At 59.2% G+C, this 1953-nt stretch overlaps 1 protein-coding gene across 1 annotated transcript; it reads right to left on the bottom strand.

Moving 5' to 3' along the window:
* Positions 1-311: 311 nt before the first annotated feature.
* LOC122377864 (FMRFamide receptor-like) lies at positions 312-1656 on the bottom strand. The gene has a single exon (XM_043358379.1). The coding sequence runs from the start codon at positions 1527-1529 to the stop codon at positions 312-314; it is 1218 nt and encodes a 405-aa protein (XP_043214314.1). The 5' UTR covers positions 1530-1656.
* Positions 1657-1953: the final 297 nt, after the last annotated feature.

Genomic DNA, 1953 nt, shown 5'->3' on the forward strand with positions numbered 1-1953 from the left:
GATCCGGAGCTCGGCACCAGAGCCGTGAACTTATCTAATGAAATCCAATCTACGACCACATATTTCTAACAGGGTAACATATCGCACACAGAAAGCATCTACACAGAAAATATAAACACACTTCTCGCTGAGCCATCTGAGCTAGGACCGGCGCGACAGAACGAGGAACATGAAGAACAAAAGGCCAATCTGTGTTGCGCCAACACCAGACATCTATCTCTAAGTCCACATAATTGCGATGTCTCTTCAATCCATGCCACCACCACAACAATTCACTCTGGGAGGGGTAGGGGTGCGCGGTGGGGCGACACTCAGCGTTGTCCGTTACGCATTACCCTGTGCGGCCCGGCCGCGGCCATGGTCACGGCACCGTCTGCTTCACCTGTCCGCGTCACAGCCGTGACACGGCTGTTTCTCTGGGCCATTGGCAGCAGCACCTCCACACCCGCTGCAGTGCCCTCGGCCGCCGTCGTCGTCAGCTCGCCGTTCGCGGCGCGCCACTGACGAATTTTACGCCGCACCGCGCCACAGAAGATGCGCAGGAACAGGCGGCGGAACTTGCGTCCAAAGATGCAGTAGAGGAAGAAGTTGCTGGCCGAGCTGATGTTAACCAGCAGGGTGCTGACGTCTGTGAGTACAGCGAGGGTAGCCCCGTCCAGATCGAAGCTGCTGGTGCTCCGAGCCAGCTCGATGATGTTGATGACGAACGCCAGGCTGTTGCACGTCAGGAAGAGCAGCACGATGGCGAAGAGCAGCGTGGCCAGGCCGATCTCGCGCTGCTGCTGGCGGCTGAGCAGCTGGCGCGTCCGGTTGGCCACCTGCACGTGGCGGTAGATGAGCGTGTTGAGCACGAGCAGGGTGCCGAAGGGCAGGCAGTACATGACCAGCAGGTACAGCCACACCACGTACACGGCGATGTAGACTGGGTGGGCACGCAGCGCGCTGGCACACACGGTGTACCCGTCCGGAGCGCCGTCCTGTGCCGGCAGCGGCCGCAGCTCCGCCTCCAGGAAACGGGGCACGTTGTAGAGCACCACCAGCGCGCTGATGATCAGCATATAGAGCCTGGCGCGGCCGTACGTACAGACACTGCGTGACCGGAGTGGATGACACACTGCCACATAACGCTCCACGGTGACAGCCACCGTCACATACGTGCTACCCGTGTGAGCGATGTTGGCCAGCGGAAAAAGCCAGGGCGTGGCCGCCGGGATGGCTCCCTCGGTGAGCGACCTCCAGTAGCCTGTGTACCCGGTGATAGCCGGCACACCCCAGATGAAAACAGAGCTGGCCAGAAGCAGCATGTCGTAAACTGCCAGTCCGATCAGACAGCAACTGGTAGATGAGCGCATCGGCGGACGCGACAGGATGTACACGGACGTGCTGTTGCACACCAGACCGACCAGGTTCACAGAGTTGAGCAGCACGCCGCGCAGGAGGAACTCGGAGAGACTGGCGGTCCGCGTGCATCGCTCGGTGCACGGGTCGCAGTGCGAGAGAGTCTCGTTTGTCGCCGGCTCAGACGTCATTACGATGACGACTCCTCACTTCCTCGTCACCGGAGTCACTCTCACCGAGACCACATCACCACGGCGCTGCTAAAAAGAGTCCCACGGGGCGACCACCGACTTGCAGATGGTCAGGTCTGTCAATCCCTGCACTAGTCCGTCGGGCAGCAGAAAGGTTATCAGCCCAACTGTGCACAGCTGATTCAGCAGGTACTCAGAGTGTAGGCGGGGGAAACTCTGAGCGTTGGCGACGATTACGAATAAGCGCTGTGAGGTCAGTGAGGTCGCAGTGTGGTGGCGACGAACGATACTTCTGAACCGGGCCGGAGCGTTCACCTCACGAACTTGCCGCAGGAGAGTCGAACTTGGATGGCACTCGCTGACAAATGCAGACGTACCGTTAAACTGTAAAAAAATAAACGTGTATAGTTAGTGGCTGAATGAT

The sequence above is a fragment of the Amphibalanus amphitrite genome, unplaced genomic scaffold, assembly GCF_019059575.1.
Source record: "Amphibalanus amphitrite isolate SeventyFive unplaced genomic scaffold, NRLGWU_Aamphi_draft 000052F_arrow, whole genome shotgun sequence".
Lineage (NCBI taxonomy): Eukaryota > Metazoa > Arthropoda > Thecostraca > Balanomorpha > Balanidae > Amphibalanus > Amphibalanus amphitrite.